This window comes from Symphalangus syndactylus, chromosome 8, assembly GCF_028878055.3.
Source record: "Symphalangus syndactylus isolate Jambi chromosome 8, NHGRI_mSymSyn1-v2.1_pri, whole genome shotgun sequence".
Lineage (NCBI taxonomy): Eukaryota > Metazoa > Chordata > Mammalia > Primates > Hylobatidae > Symphalangus > Symphalangus syndactylus.
Window position 1 is genome coordinate 22,693,442 of NC_072430.2, and position 22,695 is coordinate 22,716,136.

At 45.3% G+C, this 22,695-nt stretch overlaps 1 protein-coding gene across 1 annotated transcript; it reads left to right on the top strand.

The window, feature by feature from the left end:
- Positions 1–758: 758 nt before the first annotated feature.
- Positions 759–20,342, top strand: SERPINA6 (serpin family A member 6). The gene is made up of 5 exons (XM_055291410.1): positions 759–828; positions 9,565–10,196; positions 14,594–14,864; positions 18,373–18,520; positions 19,987–20,342. Exons 2-5 carry the CDS (start codon positions 9,584–9,586, stop codon positions 20,170–20,172), a joined length of 1,218 nt encoding a protein of 405 aa, XP_055147385.1. The 5' UTR covers positions 759–828; positions 9,565–9,583; the 3' UTR covers positions 20,173–20,342.
- The last annotated feature ends 2,353 nt before the right edge of the window (positions 20,343–22,695 follow it).

Genomic DNA, 22,695 nt, shown 5'->3' on the forward strand with positions numbered 1-22,695 from the left:
GAGAGAGAGAGAGAGAAAGAGAGATCTGATGCCTGATTTGGAACTCCGTAGATCCATGCCTGAAGTCCTTTCCACCCTTGGACCTCTCATTCATTCCTTTTTGCTTTAAAGCAGTTCAGATTTGATGTCTGTCACCTGTAATCCAAAGAAAACTGATGAAAAATAAAATGTGGGGAAAGGGGAAGCTGCTAGACTTTAGACTTGAATGGTCTTGGATTTGAATCTCAAGGGCGTTTAACTTAACTTCCATGCAGCTCAGTTCCTATCTAAAGAGGAGTGATAATGGTACCCACTTCACGGAGTCATTGTGAAGATTTCGTGAGATAATCCAGAGGAAGAGCTTGGCAGATATTATTCCATGTCTGTCTCTCCCAGCAGACTAAGACCCCTGGAAGGCAGAACCTTGCCCAAGTCATCACCAATTGGAGCTAAACACCTATTTTTCTTTTTACAAGTATCTGTACCTTGGTGCTAATTAAGGGCACCTAAGACATCTCTGCCAACTGACACAGGGCAACCGCATTGATGCAACTCCAGCCACATTTTGGTATTAAAAAAAAAACTTCATAGAATTGAACGTAGAGCAAAGTTAATTTGCAGCATTACTGTGTTTACTCAACTCTCCTGACAAAGCCTCCCATTGGTTAATGACTCGGGGGAGAGGACTACCAAGCGGTGAAGGCCACTGGCCCCTCTAACCATTAACCACCCAGGAAGCTGGCAAACAAAATTTAACAGGCAGCATCCACCGCAGGCTTACTGTACACATGCTAGGGTCCAGGACCGCAGGACCAAGCCAGCAGAAACAGCCTGAGCCCACCGCAGACTGTGAGTAACACCTGAGAACCCTCTGTCCCTCCCCCTGCCCGGCCTCCAGAGCAAAGCCATGTCTGCAGCTCGCTTGCTTGTTTGGTTTGTTGAGATGTTTTGTTTTTTTAAACGGTACATTGAACATTAGGGCAGCCAGCAGTGTTATGAGGCAATCTTGTTAGGATTTTCCAGATCCCAGAGTCTGTGAGTCATCCACAGGGGTTCTGATGTCCCCTGGGCTCCTGCCATGCAGGGGGCTGCCACAGAGGGCTGTAGCTAAGAACCATTCTCGTCCACTGCCATGATTGATGCTCCTAAGCCCAGCCAGATGGCCACAACAGCCACAACAGTCACAGAGTCGCAGCCTGCGAGCTACGATGCATCTGCTCCAGTGGGCACCACTGATGAAGGATGCTAGCCGGGGGTGTGGGCCAGGGAGGGCCCAGCTGCCCAGTGCAGAGGTATTCTTCTGAGTCACGCAGACCTGTCTCCACCACAACTCCTCACTCAGTGACCTGTGGCAGAGATAATGCACGGAGAACAGAACTGTCTGCGCTGTACCACATGTCATGAGGTTTCACTACAGAAGGTCAAGAACTGTGCCTGGCTCATAGGGCATTTGTGAAAACAGAGAACACAGTGAATATTTACTAAGTGAGTCTCTTCAGAGATGAGAAACAAAGAGGGCATACTTGACATGAAATGCATGAGTAATATTGATACTCTGCATTTTTATACGGCTGGGTACTTTTTTTTTTTTTTTTAAGATGGAGTTTTGCTCTTGTTGCCCAAGCTGGAGTGCAATGGTGCGATCTCGGCTCACTGCAACCTCTGCCTCCTGAGTTCAAGCTATTCTTCCACCTCAGCCTTCCGAGTAGCTGGAATTACAGGCACGTGCCATCACGCCCAGCTAATTTTTTTGTATTTTGAGTAGAAATGGGTTTTGCCATGTTAGCAAGGCTAGTCTCGAACTCCTGACCTCAGGTGATCCGCCCACCTCAGCTTCCCAAAGTGCTGGGATTACAGGCGTGAGCCACCGCACCTGGCCATGGCTGGTTACTCTTAAGAGCTGTTTTACTCATCATTTTGCTCTCTGTAGAGACCGGCAGAATGGCATGGCACAAGCTCTAATGTCAGACATCTAGGCTTAGAATTCCAGCTCAGGGGGAGTTGCTGTGTCTCCCTGGATCTCAGTTTTCTATCTGTAAAATGGGCCCCAGGATGACCCATTAAGTGAGGTCACATAAGCCAAGCATTGATAACAGCCATGTCTGGTATTCACAACAATATTGTGGGGTGGGTGGAGTTTTCACCCTCATCTTAGAGAATTAACACAGGAGAAGGTGAGGCATGCAATCTCCCCAGAGGTGGCAGGAAAGGGATGGGAGCCCATCCTACCATTGGCATCATACCACACAGGGCCTGTGCCCAACAGGAGATTCCCAGACGGGTATGGCAGTGACCAAAGCTAAGCAAAGATTTCACTGCCTGTCATGGGGCAAGGCCATAGAGAAGCGCAGATGCAAGGCTTCCTGGAGGCGGTGACCTGGGACCTGAGTCTCAAAGGACAAGATGGAGTGAGCCAGGTGAGGTAGGGAGATGAGGGACCTACAGACTGGAGCCACATAGGCAGGACTGAGGCAGGTCCATCTTTGTTCCCTGCTCCCAGCCCAGAGCTGGGCTCAGCAAACATGGAAAAATCGAAATGACCTGCCCTGGGGAACTGCAGTGACCTGTCTTGCTGTAACCTGCCCTGTAGTGATGTGACCTGCCCTGCCCTGCCCTACCCCACAGTGGGATAAAAGGCTGATGTGTGCTGGAAGAGTCCCTGACACCCAGTGTTGCTGTGGCTGAGACCCCAAAGGACCAGATTGGAGGCTGGAGGCAGAACTGTCACCAGGGACTGGGTCACAAAGACCCTCTGGGCTACGTTAGTGAGAATCAGCCGCATTGTGGGCAATGGGGAGTCCCTGAAAACTTCAAAGCAGAACTGATCAGCTTGAATTCTCAATAATTTAAAAAGATGCAGCTGCAGATAGGCAAAAGGGCTGGAGGGAATTGAACAGGAGGCAAGGAGACGAGGTAGGGGCTACTATCGAGTCCTGGGAGAGATGAGGAGGCTGTGCAGAGGCGCTGGAGAAGAGGCAAACACCAGAACAATGGGTAAGGCTAGAGTATTATTATCAGCTCTATTGTATACTGAGGAAACTGAGGCAGAGTTTAAATAGCCTGTCCCACATCACCTAATTCATACATAGCAGTGCTAGGGCCCCAGTCCAGCTTGATCTGCCACAAAACCCAGCAAAAGGAAAGAATTGTCCCAAGGACCCAGAAATCCAAGTCAGAAACCTGATGGAGAATTCAATAAAGCCCATCATTTGGGCACAGGGAGTGGGGAGCAGGTCACACCTGCCTCTATTATCGAAGCAGATAACTAGGGACTAGAGCAGCCAACAGGGGTTGTTTTCCACCCTGGTGAGATAAGGGAGACACGCAAGGAGGGTTGAAAGAAGACGCAGGAGAACTAAGGGTTTTTGGGGGGTGTTCCCACCTGTCTTTCTTGAGAGTCTGCTTTTGGAACACACCAGGGAAGGGGCCTCTAGGGAATTCCAGAGCAGAACAGTGGTTCCCACGCTTGGAGCCCGCCTGTTAAAAGAAAACTTTAGACAAATTAAACGTAGCAGAGTTTACTTGAGCAAGGAAACAATTCATGAATGACACAGCACCCTAAACCAGTAAAGGTTCAGAGAGTGCCACCCAGCAACATAGGCAGTATTTACAGGCAGAAGAAGGAAGTGACATACACACATAGGCTGATAGGTTACAGCTCTGTGTTTGCCTTGTTTGAACACGTCTGAGCAGTTCGCAGACTGTGATTGACTGAAAGTTCAGCTGCTGTGATTGGCTGAGACTTGGTTGCTTGTTACAAGAATATTCTCTCCAGTTAGGTGCAGTTTGTTTACATATTCAGCTAGGTTACAGTTTGCTACATGAGGAGGCAGCTTTAGCCCATCTTTAACATACCACAGCCTCCTGGAGCACTGGTTTAAATGAGGGTTCCCAGCCCCTCACCCAGAGTGGCTAGTTCAACAGTGAGTGGTGCAGTAAGACCTGCTTCTCCTGTAAGCATCCTGTATTTATTGTGATACAGGTAGCTCCATACAGCACAGGGCCTGAAACCACTAACCTTGCAGGCAGACAGTGTCCACTTACTGATTCCGACATTGGGTGGATTTTTTTTAATTGCTCTTATGGAACTCTTTTTAAATCATTTATATTTAATTTTTTTCCTTAAATTTGTATTGTGGGAAAATATAATACCTAACATTTTAACTACAAGCGTACAGTTCACAAAGTACATTCACATTGTTGTGCCACCATCACCACCTTCCATGCCTGGAACATTTTCATCATCCCAAACTGAAACTCTATACCCACTCACCAATAACTCCCCAATCTCCCGTTGCCCCAGCTGCTGGTGACCACGATTTTACTTCTGTCCCTATGTATTTGGCTACTCTAGGTGTAGAATTAGACTCTATTTGTCCTTTTGTGTCTGGCTCATTTCACGTAATATAATGTGTTCCAGGTTCGTCCACGTTGTAGGAAATGTCAGAATTTCACTCCTTTCTAAAGTTGAATAGTATTCCATTGTATGTTCATACCATACTTGGTTTATTCATTAATCCATTGATAGAAATTTGGGTTGTTTTCATCTTTTGGCTATGGTGAATAATGCTACTGTGACTTTGGTCTACAATTATCTATTCAAGTTCCTTGACTAGCTGTTTGCAGTTCTTTGGTGTATATACTTGAAGCAAAATTGTTGGGTCAAATGATGATTCTGTTTAATTTTTAAGGAACTGCCATATTGATTTCCACACATTGTAGCACTTTATATTCTTACCAGCAATGCATAAGGGTTCCAATTTCCCCACATGCAATGCTACCATTTAAATTTTAAAAATTTTTGTTTTTTTTTTTTAAATGAAGTCTTGCTATGTTGCCTAGGCTGGTCTCAAACTCCTGGCCTCAAGCATTCCTCCCACCTCAGCTTTCAGAGTAGCTAGAATTACAGGCCCGGGTCATCATGCCTGGTGCGCCAACTTACTGTTTTCTGTTTTGTTTGTCTGTTTACAGTAGCCATCCCTATGGATATGAAATGGTATCTCATTGTGGTTTTGATATTCCTAATGATTAGTGATGCTGAGCATCTTTTCATGTGCTTATTGGCCATTTGTACGTTGTCTCTGAAAAGATGTCCACTCAAGTCCTTTGCCCATTTCTAACTGGGTTTATTTGTTTTGTTGTTGTTGTTCTTGGGTTTTAGGGTTCTTTATATATCCTGGATATCAATTCCTTATCAGATATGAAATTTGCAGATGTTTTCCCATTCTGAGAGTTGCATTTTTATTTTATTGGTAATATCCTTTGATGAACAAAGTTTGCAATTTTGATGAAGTCCAATTTGTCTATTTTTTATTTTGTTGCCCATGGCTTTGGTGTGATAGTCAAGAAATCATTGCCAAAGCCAGTATCATGAAGTTTTTCCCCCATGTTTTCTTCTAAGATTTTTATAATTTTAACTCATCTTTAGGTCACTGATCTATTTTGAATTAATTTTTGTATATGGTGTTAGATAAAGGTCCAATTTCATTCTTTTGCATGTAAATATCCAATTTTTCAGCACCACTTGTTGAAAAGGCTGTCTTTTCCCTATGAATGGTCTGGCACCCTTGTCAAAATCATTTTACTATATATGCAAGGCGTATTTCTGGGTTCTGTATTCTATTCCATTGGTCTATATGTATGTCTTTATGCCAGTACCACACTGTTTTGATTATTATAGTTTTGTAGTAAATTTTGAAATCAGAAAGTGCAAGACTTTCAACTTTGTTCTTTTTCAGTATTGTTTTGGCTATCTGGGTCCCTGGAGATTTTTATATAAATTTTAGGATAAATTTTTCTATTTCTGTGAAATACAGAACTGGAATTTTGATAGGAATTGCATTGCATCTATAGACTGCTTTGGATAGTATTGTCATCTTAGCAATTTCTTCCAATCTATGAATGCAGGATGTCTTTCCATTTATTTATGTCCTCTTTAATTGCCTTCAACACTGTTTTGTACTTTTCAGTGTATGTCTCTTACCTCCCTGATTAATCCCTATTTTATTCTTTTTCATACTATTGTAAATGGAATTTTTTTTAAATTTCCTTTTCAAATTGTTTTCTTTGTTAGTGGTGGGAAATGCAATTGATTTTAGTGTTTTGATTTTATATCTTGCAACTTTGCTACATGTGTTTACTAGTTCTATAGAATTTTTAGGGTTTTGTACATATAAGATCATGTCATCTGTGAACACAGATAATTTTACTTCTTCCTTTCAAATATGTTTACCTTTTTTTTTCCTTGCCCAGTTGCTCTGGCTAGAACTTCCAGTGCTATATTAGGTAAAAGTAGTGAGAGCAAGCATCCTTGTTTAGTTCCTGATCTTCGGGGAAAAGCTTTCAGTCTTTCCCTATTGAGTATAAAAGGTTTTATAAACATGTAGTCTTATGTTGAGGTGGTTTTCTTCTATTACTAATTTTGTTGTAGGACTTTCTACTTAGTCCAGCTAAAAACGGGGTCCTTGTCACATGGCCACGAAAGATTAGGCTCCCAGACACTTTGAAGTGTGAATAAAATGGAATTTATTGGGCGAAAAGGAAAACAACTCAGCAAAGCAAGAGAGAGTCCTGTTAACAGGCCCTCATCTCACTGATTGAATCCCCAGATTACCACATCAGATCAGGAGAGAGAGGCCCAGCTCCTCCCCGCTGCAAACGGCACAAACTTCCCACAGCTCCACCCCATTCTCCCAGTGCGCAGGCCAATTGAATGTTCTCCAGGTACCTCTTTACACGTGACTGTCTCAATCTGTTGTGTGTTTTTATCATGCGAGGGTGTGTTGAATTATGTCAAATACTTTTTTCTGCACCAGTTAAGATGATCATGTGATTTTTTCTTTTATTTTGTTAATACGATGTATTACACTGATCAACATTTGTATGTTGAAACATCCTTGCATTACAGAGATAAATCCAAATTGGGTATGGCATATAATCCTATTAATAGGCTCTCAAAATTAATTTAATCCATTATATTAGTCAGGGTTCTCCAAAGAAACACAATTTATAGGATATATAGAAATATATATATATAAGAGGAGGCATTATGGGAATTGCCTTATGTAATTACAGAAGCTGAGAAGTCCCATAATCTGCCATCTGCAAGCTGGAGACCCAGGAAAGCCAGCCATGTAATTCAGTCTGAGTCTGAAGGCCTGACAACCGGAGGAGCCAATGGTGCAGCTCCACAACAGGAAAAGGGCCTAATAAGGCTGCTGGTTTAAGTCCCAGAGTTTACAGGTCCAAGAACCAGGAGGCCCAGTGTTCAGGGCCGGCAAACACAGACGTTCAGCTCAGGGACAGAAGAGAGAATTTGCCCTTCCCCTACCTCTTTGTTCCATCCAGCCTTTAATGGATTAAAAATGCCCGCCCATATTCGTAAAGGTGGCTGTCTTTACTCAATCTACTGATTCATAAGCCAATTTCTTCCAGAAATACTGCTGCAGGCCTCTTTTATGTAGGCACTAACTCCTTTTATGAGGGTAGAGCCCCCATGAATAGGTTTCCACATATGAATTTGTGTGGACACAAACATTCAGACCTTAGCAGCTGGTAAAACATCATTTTTGAGTGTGTCTGGGAAAAAATAAATTGAGCAAAAACGGACAGAATTGAAGGGTGAAATCGTTCCACAGCAATTTAGACACTTCAATACCTCATTCTCAATAATGGATAAAACAACCAGACATAAAATAAGTAAGGAAATAGGGAACTTGAATATCACAGTAAAAACTAAATGTATCAGACATACACAGAACACCTACAACAACAGAATACACATTCCTCTCAAGTGCAAACGGGACATTCTCCAAGATAGACCCTATGTTAGGCCACAGATCAAGAGTCAATAGATTTCAAAAGACAGATATCATACTAAGTATCTTCAATCACAATGAGATGAAGTTAGAAATAATAACATAAGGAAAACTGGAAATTTTACAAATTGTGGAAAAAACAACACACTCTTTATCAACCAGAGGATCAAAAAAGATACCACCGGGGAATTAGAAAACACTTAAAGACAAATTAAAATGGAAACACAACATACCAAAAATTATGGAATGAGTGAAAGCAGTGTGATGATAGAAATGTAAAGCTGTAAACACATTAAAAACAAGAAGATCTCAAATAAACAATGGCATATATTCAAATTCACGTGTTAACTTTAGGATGTTAATGTAATCCCCATAATAACCACAAAGGGATGAGAATAGAATTATTAAAGTGTTTCAACACAAAAAAGCATTTCAGTACAAAAAATAAATACAAAAAAGGACAGTAATATAGGAAATGAAGAACCAAAAATGTTATATCTTCTTGCTGTACTGAAAACTTTATTAATATGTCATTGCCTTCTTTGTCTTTTGGAACTTTTTCAATTCAAAATCTATTTTGTCTAATATTAGTGTAGCCACCCCTGCCCTCTTTTGATTATTATTTGCATGGGGTAACTTTTCCATCCTTTCACTTTCAGTCAGTCTATTTGCATTTCTGGATCTAAAATGAGTCTCTTGTAGACGGCATTTACTTGGATCATATTTTAGAAGGCTAATGTGTAAAAATAATTTTTAGTCTGTTTATAATTTAGGGTCTAGAAAAAGAGCAAACTAAACTGAAAAATAGCAGAAGGAAGGAAATAATAAAGATTAGAGCAGAGATAAATAAAATCAAGAATAGAAAAACAATAGAGAAAATAAATTAAACCAAAATGTAGTATGTATGCTCATAATACATTTAGTCCATAATATATTTGATATAACCAGCTTTACTTCAATAGCATACAAAAGCTCTGCTTCCTTGTAGCTCTGTTCCTACCTGTTTCCAGTTACTGATGTAACAAATTATATCTATGCATCATGTGCCCAAAAACATAACTTATAATTGCCCATGCATCTACCTTTATCAGAGGTCTTTCATTTCTTCATGCATCTACCTTTACCAGAGGTCTTTCATTTCTTCGTGCATCTACCTTTACCAGAGGTCTTTCATTTCTTCGTGCATCTACCTTTACCAGAGGTCTTTCATTTCTTCATGCATCTACCTTTACCAGAGGTCTTTCATCTCTTCATTCAGCTTAAAGTTACTGTCCAGTGTCCTTTCATTTCAATCTGAAATAAAATGCTTCTCATTTCTTGCAGGGTAGGTATTGTGGAAAAAAGCTTACTCAGCTTTTGTTTTTCTGGGAATGCTTTAATTGTGTTTTGCTTTTCTTCCAGCATTTTGAACATATCTGTTGGGTGGGTTTTAACCTTTCTGAGCACCTATTTCTGCCTGCCTAAAATCAGGTTAATAATACTTACATTAGGAGTGTTTTGGTAATGGTTAGATGACTGAATATAGCCAGACTACCTAGATCAGTGTTGGGTACCTGTTAGGCACTGGATAACTCATAACGGGTGTTATTCATATCTCCAAATGAGGAAACTGAAGTCCAGCACCCTCTGTGATGTGCTTCAGGTCACACAGCCAGTGTGGAGGAAGGAACTGCGGCTCGAATGCGGTCTTTTGCCTGCCTCCACTTGCAGTACACCCCATTGACTCAGAGACTGCCACATCATCTAACAACCTTTTCTGATTTGGCAGGGCCTGGCTACACTGGACAATGCCACTCCTCCTGTACACCTGTCTTCTCTGGCTGTCCACCAGTGGCCTCTGGACCGTCCAGGCCATGGATCCTAACGCTGCTTATATGAACATGAGTAACTATCACCGGGGCCTGGCTTCAACCAATGTTGACTTTGCCTTCAGCCTGTATAAGCACCTAGTGGCCTTGAGTCCCAGGAAGAACATTTTCATCTCCCCTGTGAGCATCTCCATGGCCTTAGCTATGCTGTCCCTGGGCACCTGTGGCCACACACGGGCTCAACTTCTCCAGGGCCTGGGTTTCAACCTCACTGAGAGATCTGAGACTGAGATCCACCAGGGTTTCCAGCACCTCCACCAACTCCTTGCAGAGTCAGACACCAGCTTAGAAATGACCATGGGCAATGCCTTGTTTCTTGATGGCAGTCTGGAGTTGCTGGAGTCATTCTCAACAGACATCAAGCACTACTATGAGTCAGAGGTCTTGGCTATGAATTTCCAGGACTGGGCAACAGCCAGCAAAGAGATCAACAGCTATGTCAAGAGTAAGACACAGGGGAAAATTGCCGACTTGTTGTCAGGGCTGGATAGCCCAGCCATCCTCGTCCTGGTCAACTACATCTTCTTCAAAGGTATTCCCACCCATCCCAGTCTGAAGGCCCATCTACTATGGCCAGGAATAACAGCCGCTAAAATCCAGGGCACACTCTTGGGCAAAGTCTTTGATTCTGTAAAGCACATACACATCTGGGAATCTCCATCTTCTCCACAATCCTGTTGGGTAGGTGGAATTATATTATTTTACAAAAGATCAAAATGACACCCAGAAGGGTTGAGCAATGTGCCTACAGTCTGGCAGGTTGGTTTGAGGCCCACACCTGTAACCATGAACAGTCTGGCTGCTTCATGCTCCACAAATGCTGACTGTCAAGCACTGGGCCAGAGACTGGAAAAATGGCCTAGAACTAGACAGAACCCCACCCACCCCCTCGGGAACTCCCAGATGCCCCCAAAGCCGTCCTGCACACACTGCTCTGACCAGGTCCTGTTTCAGTTTTTCAATCTTCCTGTTCATAAAAACCTGGAAGCTCGGCTGGGTGCGGTGGCTCACGCCTGTAATCCCAGCACTTTGGGAGGCCGAGGCGGGTGGATCACGAGGTCAGGAGACCGAGACCATCCTGGCTAACATGGTGAAACCCCGTCTCTACTAAAAATACAAAAAAATTAGCCTGGTGTGGTGGCGGGCGCCTGTAGTCCCAGCTACTCGGGAGGCTGAGGCAGGAAAATGGCGTGAACCCAGGAGGCGGAGCTTGCAGTGAGCCGAGATCGCGCCACTGCACTCCCGCCTGGGCGAAAGAGCGAGATTCCGTCTCAAAAAAAAAAAAAAAAAAAACCTGGAAGCTCTAGGAGAATGTACTTCCAGGCCTTTTCCAGCTTCTAAAAGCCACGTGGCTTGTGGGCCTCTCTTATTTTCAAAGCCAGTAATTGCATCATTCCCACCTCTGCTTCCATCATCGCATCTCTCTGATTCTGACTTTCCTGCCTTCCTCTTTGACTTACAAGAACCCTCAGGATTACACTGGATAATGGCCCACCTGGGTGATCCAAAATAGCCTGCCCATCTCAAGGCCAGCCGATTAGCAATTGTGATTCCCTCTACAACTTTAATTCCCCCTGGACATGAAAGCTAACATATTCTCAAGTTCTGGGGATTAGAATGTGGACATTTTGGAGGGCTATTATTCTGCCTGCCACAAAGCCCAGCCCTCTTCTGTCTCATGAGCCCTCTTGCAACTTATCTGACTGCCTAAAACATCTTCCCTCACTTCAAATCTTAGCTCAAAAGTCACCTCCTCTGTGAAGCCTCCCCAGATTCACCCAGGAAAGCCTTTGCCCTCATATGCATGCTCAACAGTTTGTCCATGCCTCGTTTGGGCAATTATCTTGCCATACGTGCTGTTTAGCACCCAAGTGGTTGAGTTTCAGTTAAGCAATCATATTCAAAGGAATGCGGGTAAAACAGGCAAAAAAAGCAAACTAAGCCAGTATCGCTACTGAACATGTGTCTCACGACAAGATCATCAGATAAGTGGAGGTGTAATCCACAGCCAGGACTCCTCATGCCCCCTTCCCCTCCTCCCCAGCTCTCTCTCAGGGCCTCCCATCAGACTGCGCCCACCTCCCCTCCCGTCCCACACCTCCTTACTGCCTGGACTGCCTTAGCATCTCTACAAGTCCTTCTTCTCTACCTGCCTCTGGGTCTTTCCTGCTCTCCAGCACAAGGCTGGGAACTCCCAGGAGAGGCTGCCCTCCTCGCAGGATGGCGAGGCTGAGAGGCTGACCAGGCAAAGGCAGCCTTCCTAACACCTGACCATGGGAGGGCCAGGGAGGCTGGGAACATTTGCCCAGAAACTATTCTGTGTGTTCCCACAAATTCCATAGAACATCTCCCCCACAAGACTGTGCACTCTTGTGCAGGGTATCTTTGTCTCTCTGGGAGATTCCAGTGCCCTTGTGTAATGCTTGGTGCATGGAAGGAGCTCAGCAGTGGTTGCACAGAGGTTCAGGCAACACAACCTGGGGAAAAGGCACAGTAAACCCAGGTGCAGGGAGGGCCCTCCTGAGCCAGAGAGAGGCCTGAGCATGTGTGGTGGAATGGCTGCTGGTGGAATGGCTGCTGGTAGAACGGGTGCTGGTGGAATGGGTGCTGGTGGAGCGGCTGCTGGTGGAACGGGTGCTGGCCTGGTGTCATTCTGTATGAGGTTTCACAGTGTCCTCAGGACCACAGTGGGGCTAAGTGGATAGGAGATCACAGCTTTAGGTTACAAAATCAGAGAAACTTTGAACACTTGAATGCAGGACCAGACATTGATGGAGGTGAAATGCCTCATTGTATACAGATTTTCTATAGTACAACAAAACGAATCTGCAAGTGTTTGGTTAAAACCTCTGGGAAAATACTCTGAAATATTTCTAGCAGGCCAGGATAATAAACAGAAATCAAGATTAGTGTAGCTATTATCACTAAATGTAGAATATGTAAAATGGCCCTGATGTGTTATTTATTTTTTTTTTTTTATTTTTATTTTTTTTGAGACGGAGTCTTGCTCGGTCGCCCAGGCTGCAGTGCAATGGCACAATCTTGGCTCACTGCAAGCTCTGCCTCCCAGGTTCATGCCATTCTCCTGCCTCAGCCTCCTGAGTAGCTGGGACTACAGGCGCCCACAACCACACCCAGCTAATTTTTTTTGTGTGTGTATTTTTAGTAGAGACAGGGTTTCACCATGTTAGCCAGGATGGTCTCGATCTCCTGACCTCGTGATCCACCCGCCTCAGCCTCCCAAAGTGCTGGGATTACAGGTGTGAGCCACTGCGCCTGGCACCTGATGTGTTATTTATTTATTGGACTTTCTTGACAGTTTTTTTAAACAACATTAAAAATACTGTTAAAAGATTATCCAGAGGAGCCATCCTTGCTCTCTCGGATCATCTGCAATATATTCTTTCTTTACCACCAATTCTCCTAGGACTTTTTGAGAATAGATCCCTTAAAGTAGAGGCTGAACCCCATTTTGTATTTTGTTTTGTGTCAAACTATATACATTATGCTTACTTCTAGAAAAGAAATACTCCATAAAAAGCAAGCAGCAAAATGTTAAGGATAAAAAAAACCTAACAATGAAAAATATTTTACCCACTTTTTTTTTTTGCTGTAAGTTAGCCACAAAATACAACTGGCCTCTAGTTCTGAGGATTTTAGACTTCCTTAGGAGGATGATTTGAGAACCCTCAAATGATCTCATTTGCCATGAGACAGATGGACGGTGAGTTTACTACCATTGATCGGTGTCTGCAGACATCAAAGTTAGTGAGGAATGGACCAGCATAGCTCTGGTGTCTCTAAACTCTACAGCTACGGCTGATTTCTCTACATCCATCAGTCTCTCCCTGTTGTCTCCATCAGTAGCTATTACAAGAGGTTTGTGGCTGGCTCAGAACCAAGAATTTTGGCTGAGCAATCCATAGATCCCACAGACAGTAGGATGGAGAAGGGGCTACCTGGAGTGATGTTCTGGCCACCTTTAGGGATCCTTGGCTGGGAAATGGTGGCCTGGCAAGGGCTTCAGAGCTTGTGGTCAATGGCAGCCAGGACACCTGGGACCTGCTGGACTCAAGGGCCTCAGTCATCAGTTTAAGACGGGGGAGATGTCACCTAGAGCAGAGAGACCCTGTGACACTCAGCCCAAGTAAGTTTCCTGCAGGTGGACTCAGTTGTCTGGAATAAGTTCAGAAGGACAGAAGAGGTCCCGCTGGTGGCGGACAATCGGGCAGGCTTTGGCTCAGTCTGAGGAGCAATTTCCTTCCCATCAGAGCTGACCAGTACTGCCAAGTCCCATCTGTGAAGGTAGTGAGCTCTCCATCTCAAGGCAAAAAAAAACAAGCTGGATGGTGGCACCCTGGAACATGGTAGACGGGATTGAGGGCCTGCTGGGGGTGGGAGTCTGTGACCCTGAAGGAGTCTTCTCACCCTGACTCTTCATTAGGACAACATGGCCTGGAAGGAAGGACCATTCAGCAGGGTGAGGAGCCTCAGCTGGGCCGGCCAGGCTGGCAGGGGTGGAGATGGCCCCCTCGCTTCCCACCAGGGACTCTGAGTTTGAGACTTGAGGTCTAGCACCACTTCCAGAGCCCTCCGAACTGGGACCCACTCTAGGCATGGGGAGCCGAGGCACAGTCTGACCTACCCCCAAATCAAAGGACCAGCACCCTCTTGGTCTCTCCCTACTTCCTTGTTTAGAAGCCAATCTCGGAAACAGAGTTCATCCTCAACCCATTCCAAGAAGCAGAGGATGAAACAGGCTTTAAATTTCTGGGAATTTTTATGTTTTACCTAAAAACCCTTGAGGCTTGAATGGGGACATTCCAAGCATGCAGAAGGCCACTGTGTCACTTGGATAGTAGGCCCGTGAGGTCACCTGGAACTGTGTTTTCCTCTCTGCCCTACAGACCTGTCTCCTCCTCTTCCTAGGCACATGGACACAGCCCTTTGACCTGGCAAGCACCAGGGAGGAGAACTTCTATGTGGACGAGACGACTGTGGTGAAGGTGCCCATGATGTTGCAGTCGAGCACCATCAGTTACCTTCATGACTCGGAGCTCCCCTGCCAGCTGGTGCAGCTGAACTACGTGGGCAATGGGACTGTCTTCTTCATCCTTCCAGACAAGGGGAAGATGAACACGGTCATCGCTGCGCTGAGCCGGGACACGATTAACAGGTGGTCCGCAGGCCTGACCAGCAGGTAAGCCCTCCAGCCATCGTGTTGATTTCTGCAATGCACATGTCCCCAGAAAGTGGGGCAGGTGGAAATGGAGTATGCTGGGGCATCCTTCCTTCCCTGGACTCACCCTCCAGGGCTCATTGTTTTCCTGTCTGCTGGGCCCCCAAAGGCTGTAAGGTTCCCTAATCTAGAGCTCACACTTATTTATTGATCTGTCCATCAACACTGAAATACTTTGGGACATTTCACAGAGTGAGATTCTCTTTCCCTGTCAGGTTCATACATACCCTCTGCATTGTCATATTTTTGTAGCATTTTCTTAAAGTAAGTTCACCAACCACCCAGCTACACACTTATCCGTTTTGTGATCTTGCTTACCTGAAACCACGCCCTGCTAAAGATTCTTGGGAAACCCCATAGAAATATAATGAAAATGACCTCTGTATACATCATGGAGCCAATGCAAAATCTATGAATGGTTCTTAAGTCGCTCAGGGCATCTAACTCTTCAATCAATCAATCACCAGTAAACAACTAAGAAAGCAAGGCTAAAGTAGGTAATAAGAGAGTAAGCAGAAAGAAAGCAAGGGCTACATATCCTGAAGAGGCAGTAGCCAGGAGGAGAAGCAGCCAATAGATTCCCTCTATCTCTGACCTCAGGCCCAAGCAAGGGGCTGGTGCAGGGTTGACACTCAGGCAAGGTCAGCTGAGGATGTGAGTCAGCAATGAATGAATGAATGCGTGAATGAATGGATGGGTGAGTGAACGGACGGAAGAATGAATGAGTGAGTGAATTAATGGATGAATAAGTGAGTGAGTGCATAGAACGGTGAGTGAGTGAAAGGGATGGGTGAGTGAGTGAATGGAGAATGAGTAAATGAATGGATGAATGAATAAGTAAATTGATGAATGAGTGAGTGGATGGGTGGGTGGATCATCGGATGGATGGATGGACAAACAAATGAGGTTTTCCTCCCAAGCACCCCTGAGCTAGAGAGCAATTGAAATTATTGTCATGCAAGTGCCCAGCCCTGCTCCTCACCTTAAAGGAGGAAGGAGGTGTTCTTAGAACATGGTACTCACTCTCAGGGAGATTCAAGTTCCGTCTGTGCAGAAAAGTCAGAAAATGCCAACCAGCATGAAACCTGGTGGCAGGTGGGCTGATGCAGATTCAAAAGCAGAGGGGATGCTGAGGAGGGAGTGGGCATGTAGATCTGGAGTAGCTCAGGAAGGCTGGTGGATCAGGCAGCATTTCATTCACTCACTCATTCATTCATTCAATGTGCATTTCATTCACTCATTCATTCAATGCACATAAACGGAAGCACCTGCTATGTACCAGGCCCTAGCTAAGCACAGGGGACTGAGTGGTGAATAGGAAAAAATAGAGCCCTTAAAGACATGCACTCTAGAGCAGAAAACAGATTCTGGTGGAATTAATAGTGATACGACAACGTGAGTTCTGAGAGAGACAGAGAGAGATATGTAACATGCCACTGGCTGGGAGGCGGGAATGCCTGACTCTGCCCGGGGAATGGGGAAGGGCTGCAGAGCAGGTTGTTTTCCCTTGAAACTGCTTTGAGTGTGAATGGAAGTTCAGCCAGTGGGAAGTGGCCTCCAGACACGACATGAAGTCAGGGGACCATGCCCAGAGTGCCAACAATGCAGGGCCAGCAGTAATGAAGAAGACAAATTTGGCTTGGACAAATTTTGTGGTCTAAAAATTTTGCAGTAGATAATCTAGGAGGAAGCTCCTCTACTGTATTAATATGTAGGTTTTGTGGTTTATGGTTCCAGATTGTTTTCATTTTGAATGATACCTTCAGAGAGCTATTTGATGCTGGGTGCTTCTAGAGAAGTTCATCCAGTTCTGTGAATGCACATGGAAGTGTCTGGGAATTTGACTTCTCTCCTGTAGGGAAGTCATGTGGTCAGCCCTGTGTTTCTGAGCAATCCCCTATAGCTATGTGGAAGACACAGTTCTTAAACCATCCATAACTACGCTTGAGTGTGTGTGTGTGTACACATGTATATGAGTGGGTGTGAACCTGTGTCTGGGCGATGCTAGGGATCCATTTGCCATCTCTTGCTCCTTTCTACCTACCAAAGAAAACCTGTAATTTAGGTGTAATACCACAAGGGGGTGATAACGCACCATCATGCAAACAATGCATTCCAGATCATACTCCACTGAAAATGATGGAAAGGACTATCTATCTTTCTTTACACCAAAAATAATCTTTTCATGAAAATACTTCAATGTGAGCAACATTAATCAATAATACATACCTTAAAGCCCCATCACCTTGCTCTCAGAGAGCTGTCAACAACGCAGCAGGCGGCAGATGGCAAAACTAGTCCTGGCCTTTTCGGTTCTGTTGCCTCCCAGTTGTGTGACTTTGGGTGAATTCCTCAGCCTCTCTTAAGTGTTGGTCTCTCAACCTGGAAATTAAAGATGTTGATTCCGACTTCATAGGTGTGTATGTGTGTGTGTGTGTGCACGCGCGCGTGTGTGAGAGAGAGACAGAGAGAGGAGAAAAAAAAGTAAAGAACATAGACCAGGTGTTTGGGATAAGTTGGTTTCCCTTCCTTTCTTTCTGTTACTATTTCCACACCTGGAGAAGGTACACACCCACTCGCTTCTGGTTCTTCTTCCTCTCCTTTAGAAAAGGACGGCTTCCACTTCACACGGGATGGTTGCCAGTCTCCGGGCCTCACTCAGGGCTGCTTTTGCTCAGTCAGGAGAGGGTCTCGTGCCTTCCCTCCCATCTGCCCAGAGAGCCGGTGCGAGTTCACTGACACCCCTCAGTTTCAGTGTTTTAGACATCTGCTCTCCCTCTGGGGAGAAGGCACAAGAAGAATTTAAAAATAACACTAAGGCCTTGATATGTTAAAAAAGCGTAGATGCCCGTGCTGCCCCTAGTGTGACCCCACTTACCTTTCTAGAAATCCCACTTGCTTCATCTGGTAGAAACTGCCAGCTGAATCAGATTCTTGCGGAATCACAGAGCTTTAGCACCCACCTGCCCTGGGAGAGCCTGTGTTCAACCACCTTTGTGTGCAGGTGAGGACATTAGCACAGAGAGGGGCTGGACTTGGCTAAGGCCACACAGCATTAGTGGCACAGCTGGAGCCAGGGACCACTGCTCCCAGCTGGGCGCTCCCTCCAGTCCTCTGCTTCTAGCAGGGGTTCTCCTGGGACTAAAAAGGCTTCTTTATGGACTATTGTCTTAAATGCTCCATGGTCCAGCTGCATCCCAGGTGGAATCAGCTCGAAGGAATTGCAGAGAAGAAAAGAATGTGCAATTCAGAGGCCCCGTGAGAAAGCTGCCTGTGTCATGGAGGCAGAGACAGATCCTGCCTCCTGCTCTGTCCCTTCTCCTACCCACAAAGAGCAAGTCAGGCTGGAGGGCAGGACCTGGAGGGAGCGCATGAGGAAATAAGAGTCTGGCCAGGAGAAGAGGTGCTGCTCTCCCCTCTGCCAGGCCCAGCCCTGGAATGTCTAACTCTGTCTGCTTACCCCGAGCAGCCAGGTGGACCTGTACATTCCAAAGATCACCATCTCTGGAGTCTATGACCTTGGAGATGTGCTGGAGGAAATGGGCATTGCAGACTTGTTCATCAACCAGGCAAATTTCTCACGCATCACCCAGGATGCCCAGCTGAAGTCATCAAAGGTAAATGTCGTGGGAACCAACCTTTTCTTCCCCTTCCAAAATTCACAATATAAATATAATACTAGGAAGTGGCACTGAGTTCATTCATGAATGAGCCTCTAGGTCCCTGGCTGAGAACCCCAGGTTGAGTCCAAGCCCCTTGTCTCACCGTGACATAAATGGAGGCTCAGCAAGAAAACATGACATCCCCAAGATCACACAGGAAGCTATCGACACAGGAGGGCCACAGCCCAGGCACCCACCCATCCCACCAGATCACACAGAGGGGGAACTGTGAAAACCAAGTTGTCATGGCAGAACTGTGAGTGGCCCCTGGCAAAAAGAAACAGGAAAAGTGGTAAATGTCTAATTGGGATCACATTGAGCCTTCTACCCAATTACATCCATTCAATTACATAAATCCTTCAGCTTTATGTTCTGTTATTCATGCATTCAGAAAATTTTTACTGAACACCTACTATGTATCCCAAACTGTGTAGGCCCTGTGTATGCCCCCATTACTCAGATCTGTGGCCCCTGACCTCAAGACACAAGGACTTTGTGGCCACCGTGGTACCTGGCACGTAATATGTGCTCAGTAAAATGCATGCTATGTGAGTGGATTGAGTCAACACAGCTGCCTTCTCAGAAGGCAGGTATTATCCCAGTTTCTCAGATGAGGAATCTCCTGCTCAGGGAGGGTATGCAGCTTCCCCACAGTCACAGAGCTAGTAAATAACAATTTGATGTTTGATCTCAGGCCTGTTGACTCAAAACCTCATCTGCTCAAGACAAACTGCAGGGGTTCCAATCCCAGCTTAGCTTCTTCCTAGCCATGGGTGCCACTCACAGAGCCACCAGAGCCTGAGTGTGCTTGCTGGAAAGAGTTGCTGGAAGTTCCCAACCCTTAGGGTGTTGTGAGCTCACCAATATCACCTGTTACTTATTTAGCCAGGTTATGAGTTACCAGAGTCTTTTGACACAAGCTAGGCAGACGTTTTGCTGACTTCAGAACTCCTAATTTTGATCACAACAAGGACATATCAACAGTCAAAGATTTACATCTTTAGATTCTGCCTCAGCTTTTCCAAACAGAACAGGCATAGGCACTTTGCATAACTTGAACCCTAGCATTTACCCAGCAGAGTGGAAAGGGAGCAAGATCTCCCTCCGCTACCCCAGGATGGTAAGAAGCACCCAACATGGACAGTGAAGCCCAGTTCAAGCCATGAGACCTCTAATCTCCATGTGATGCACCCAATCTGCCCTTTTTATAGGAAGTGTAGGTGCAGCCCGGGTTCTGGAGGTGGACAGACTTGGGCTGTGTAATCCTGGGGCTGCCACTTGGATAAGAATCCAGCAACTGACCTTCTCTGACCCTGGATTTACCTTCCTAAAACCAAGGACGTGAGGGGTCCCAGCAATGAGTCAGGAAAGCGAGAATGCACAGCAGGTCTCACTACCCATCTTCGTTCTGTACCTAACAGGTGGTCCATAAAGCTGTGCTGCAACTCAATGAGGAGGGTGTGGACACAGCTGGCTCCACTGGGGTCACCCTAAACCTGACGTCCAAGACTATCGTCTTGCGTTTCAACCAGCCCTTCATCATCATGATCTTCGACCACTTCACCTGGAGCAGCCTTTTCCTGGCCAGGGTTGTGAACCCAGTGTAAGAGACCACCCACCCAGAGCCTCAGCACTGTCTGACTTTGGGCACCAGGGATCCCACAGAAATGTTTTGGAGAGCGGGAGGTTTCCCCCAATCTCCTCCAAGTTCTTCTCCCTCCAACCAGAGTTGTGTCTACCTTTAGGCATCTTTTAATAAATGTCATTGCGACTCTGATGACCAGTGTGGTTAAAGGGAAGGGCAGGGGGGTTCTGGAGGTTACTGTGTTAAAGCGGTGTTTGCAAATCCCCAGGCCTGGCATCTTCCTCTGTGTGGGCTGCCATAACAAAGCACCATAGGCTTGTGAACAACAGAAATGCATTTGTCACAGTTCTGGAGGCTGGAAGTCTGAGATCAGAAGCCAGCCTTGTTGGGTTTTGGGGAAGGTCCGTTCCTGGTTCAGGGGTGGCATCTTCTGGCTGTGTCCTCACAAGACAGAAACAGCAGAGAAAGCTCTCTGGGGCCTCTTTTATAAGGGTCCTAATCCCATTCATGAGAGTTTTACCCATGACCTGATCACCTCCCAGAAGCTCCAACTCTAACACCATCAACTTTGGGATTTGGTTTTAATGTATCAATTTGGGGAGACACAAACATTCAGGTCATAACACCTGGTACTGCCACAGGAGGAGCAACTCCTCTGGCCAACAAACCCTCCCCTCTTCCCTAATAAAAGACAAACTTCAGCTGAGCTAAATCTAAAGTATAAATGAGGAATGAATGATTCTCAAGTCCAGTGCAGCCACGTGGTGGAAGAAGATTTACGGACAGAAAAAGGAAAGTGATGTACAGAAAACAGAAGTGAGGAACAGAAACAGCCAGATTGGTTATAGGTTGATGTTTGTCTTATTTGGCTACATTTGATCAGCCAAAACTTGGTGACTGGCACAAGTGTAGGCTATGGTCTGTTCATCCCTCCACTTGTTATAGTTCATACTGTACTGAGAAACCTTTAGGCCAAATGTAAAATATGTAAGGAGGCCGCATTAGGCTAAACTTGATTTAACAGCCCTGACAACTGCAGACGAATGTGGCATCTTTAATTTGTCATGGGTCTTAGGGGTCAGGGCAGTGCAGGAAGGTATGTGGGAAAGAGACAGAATTCCAGCCAGGTCCATGAGAGCTAAGATACTGAAGGTCTTTTAAGGTTTCTAGTCTTTAAGGTTTCCTGGGAGGGGGGGTTGGACATTTCTGGGCTCCCACCAGAGCAGCTGACGCTGGAAGCCTGTTGTGGGTGAACAGTGGAGTCTTACTCCAGAAAGATAGGAGGAGACTTAGCAGATGTGTGTGATATGGTTTGGCTCTGTGTCTCCACCCAAATTTCATCTCAAATTATAAGCCTCATATGTGGAGGAAGAAGCCTGTAATCCCCATCTGTCCAGGGAGGGAGGTGATTGGATCATGGGGGTAGTTTCCCCCAGGCTGTTCTCATGATAGTGAGTTCTCATGAGATCTGATGGTTTTATAATTGTTTGACATTTCCTCCTGTACACACTATCCCTCTCATCTGCTGCCAGTAAGACGTGTCTGCTTCCCCTTCCGCCATGATTGTAAGTTTCCTGAGGCCTCCCCAGCCATGTGGAACCATTAGTCAATTAAACCTCCTTTGTTTATAAATTACTCGGTCTTAGGTAGTATCTTTGTGGCAGTGTGAAAACAGAGTAACACAGAATCAGTTCCAACATTCATTGGTTTTCCTTTCTTATTGCGAAAGCAATATGCACTGAAGCAAAACCCCAGGTAGAGGCTGGGGTTGGGCCATCTTATGGCAGTTGCCCTAACGCTGAGCTAATATGATCCTATCCCCTACAGCACCAGAAACACTGTTTCTATTTGATGAATGATTGAATTCATCTTATTCATTTTTTTTTTAGCTTTTTCTTCTTTTTTTTTTTAATTATACTTTAAGTTCTAGGGTACATGTGCACAACGTGCAGGTTTGTTACATATGTATACATGTGCCATGTTGATGTGCTGCACCCATCTACATTAGGTATATCTCCTAATGCTTTCCCTCCCCCCTCCCCCCACCCCACAACAGGCCCCGGTGTGTGATGTTCCCCTTCCTGTGTCCAAGTGTTCTCATTGTTCAATCCCCACCTATGAGTGAGAACATGTGGCATTTGTTTTTTTGTTCTTGTGATAGTTTGCTGAGAATGATGGTTTCCAGCTTCATCCATGTCCCTACAAAGGACATGAATTCATCCTTTTTTATGGCTGCATAGTATTCCATGGTATATATGTGCCACATTTTCTTAATCCAGTCTATCATTGATGGACATTTGGGTTGGTTCCAAGTCTCTGCTATTGTGAATAATGCCGCAATAAACATAGTGTGCATGTGCCTTTATAGCAGCATGATTTATACTCCTTTGGGTATATGCTCAGTAATGGGATGGCTGGGTCAAATGGTATTTCTAGTTCTAGATCCTTGAGGAATCGCCACACTGTCTTCCACAATGGTTGAACTAGTTTACAGTCCCACCAACAGTGTAAAAGTGTTCCTATTTCTCCACATCCTCTCCAGCAC

Coding starts and splice junctions, on each gene's coding strand:
- SERPINA6 (XM_055291410.1), top strand. CDS start 9,584: ATGCCACTCCTCCTGTACACCTGTCTTCTCTGGCTGTCCACCAGTGGC. Junction 14,865..18,372: donor TCCGCAGGCCTGACCAGCAG/GTAAGCCCTCCA, acceptor TACCCCGAGCAG/CCAGGTGGACCTGTACATTC. Junction 18,521..19,986: donor CCCAGCTGAAGTCATCAAAG/GTAAATGTCGTG, acceptor TGTACCTAACAG/GTGGTCCATAAAGCTGTGCT.